Here is a 1,927-nt window from a genome sequence, read left to right as displayed (position 1 = left end):
TGGCAACCACTAACAATCCTCCAAAACTCATATCCACATAGCCCAGAGTGCTCTAGAAACTGCTGGAACCACCTGGTCCCTAGCTGCAACCAGTCCATCACCACATCACTGAGGCTCACACAAAGTGTCCCGGGGAAGGGCCGGGAGGGGCCGGGCCGGGCCGGGACAGGACGGGACAGAACGAGGGGTGTGAGCGCTGCCTCCCACCGCCGCTCCCTTCCTGCTTCCTGCCCCACCTCCGCGCCGGGCCCGCGCTAGCAGCTGACAGGCCTTGCAGGTGGGAGTGCAATCACCAGAGAACTGAGACTCTAGATGCAAGTATGGACATAATAACCTATGATGATTACTCCAGTCCACCGCTTCAGAGATATTGAAAGGAAACCTGAATACCTCCAGCCAGAAAAGTGTGTTCCACCTCCTAGCCGCGCTTCCCTGGGAACAATGTGGTTTATTCGAGATGGCTGTGGTATTGCATGTGCTGTCGTCACCTGGATGCTGGTGTTCTATGCCGACTTTGTAGTCCTTCTTGTCATGCTAGTTCCGTCAAGAGATTATGTTTATAGTGTCATCAACGGCACAGTGTTCAACACCTTGGCTTTCCTGGCTTTGGCTTCACATTTTCGTGCTATGCTGACAGATCCAGGTGCTGTACCCAAAGGTAATGCCACCAAGGAGTTCATCGAGAGTTTACAGCTAAAGCCAGGACAGGTGGTTTACAAGTGCCCAAAGTGTTGTAGCATCAAACCTGACAGAGCACATCACTGCAGTGTTTGCAAGAGGTGTATTCAGTGTAAAGCCCAAAAATCATGCCCAGACTGACTGTACACACAACCCAATCCCCCAACCATCACCCTCTTAGATAATCAACCACCATAGCTCCCAGGGATTGGTAGAAAGACAAGCGTTTGAATTACACAATCATTTCTGCTGGCATGGCCATGCAGCACACCATTGGCTGGCCTAGTCCACCAATAAGCATTGAACTGCTAGATTCAAATTGAAACTGGTGTGGAATTGTGTGGTTGGTTTGCAAGAAGAGCAAGTGCTATTGCTATCTCTGCTTGCTATGGCTAATAACCAGATCTACTATTCTGACAAGTATTTTGATGAGCAGTACTAGTATCTGTGTGAGATGGGCTGGGCTGGGCTGGGCTGGGCTGGCTGAAGATCCTAGAAAGGGGCTTCTGTCACCCCTTTGAGGGGAGGAGTAGACATTATTTGGATGGGTGCTTCTTTTCTGTAACTGTGAGGTGACTTTAGGAGAAGCACCACTGGTGTCAGTGGTGAGTGCATCTCTAGAGACTGATGTTGTTACCTCACCTCTGTGGAGCCAGGAGCTTTAAAGCCTCTGGGGGGGAGCAGTCTTGCCTCTTCATTGCAGGCACATGCAATAAAGACTGGGAAGTGGAGCATGGCAGGAATCTGGCTATTTGGTTGCTGGCCTGCTAGGTTTCCCTGGTGCAGTGGCTATGGCAGAAGTGGCTGCTGCTGAGTGGAGGGCAGTGCTGCTGGATGGTAAGAGCTCTACCATAGCTGCTGAGACCTGGATAGCCTTCTATATGTTCCTTTAAATATATGCTGTAGTGCTAGTCCATTCTGGATTGTGATTTATGCTAATAGGAGTGACTTCTAAAAGTGCAAAGTCCATATTTTTCTAATCACATTAACTGCTGATATATTAGTTAATTGCCATTAATGTAGTTCTGTACAAGTGGTACTTATAAAACTGGTGCAATTAAAGCATGGAGGGGACTGAATCTTCTGTTTTAGGTAGTAAGTTGAAGATTTCAGTGTACAGTTGCATTAAAGATGTAACGTTTGGTAGGCAAAGTGAATTTAAAATTGCTGTTTTGAACTGATGCTTCACAGTCCAATTAGTTGTTTTGGACAAGTCTCAACACATTTTGCCAATCTTTTGGAGGACTTG

General features: G+C 47.9%; 1 protein-coding gene across 1 annotated transcript; it reads left to right on the top strand.

Annotated features, from left to right (window-relative positions):
• Positions 1-339: 339 nt before the first annotated feature.
• LOC104391221 (palmitoyltransferase ZDHHC3-like) lies at positions 340-819 on the top strand. Its single transcript, XM_010000457.1, has one exon. It carries the CDS (start codon positions 340-342, stop codon positions 817-819), a length of 480 nt encoding a protein of 159 aa, XP_009998759.1.
• The last annotated feature ends 1,108 nt before the right edge of the window (positions 820-1,927 follow it).

The sequence above is a fragment of the Chaetura pelagica genome, unplaced genomic scaffold, assembly GCF_000747805.2.
Source record: "Chaetura pelagica isolate M959 unplaced genomic scaffold, ChaPel_1.0 scaffold186, whole genome shotgun sequence".
NCBI lineage: Eukaryota > Metazoa > Chordata > Aves > Apodiformes > Apodidae > Chaetura > Chaetura pelagica.
This window is presented reverse-complemented; position numbering and strand designations above follow the sequence as displayed.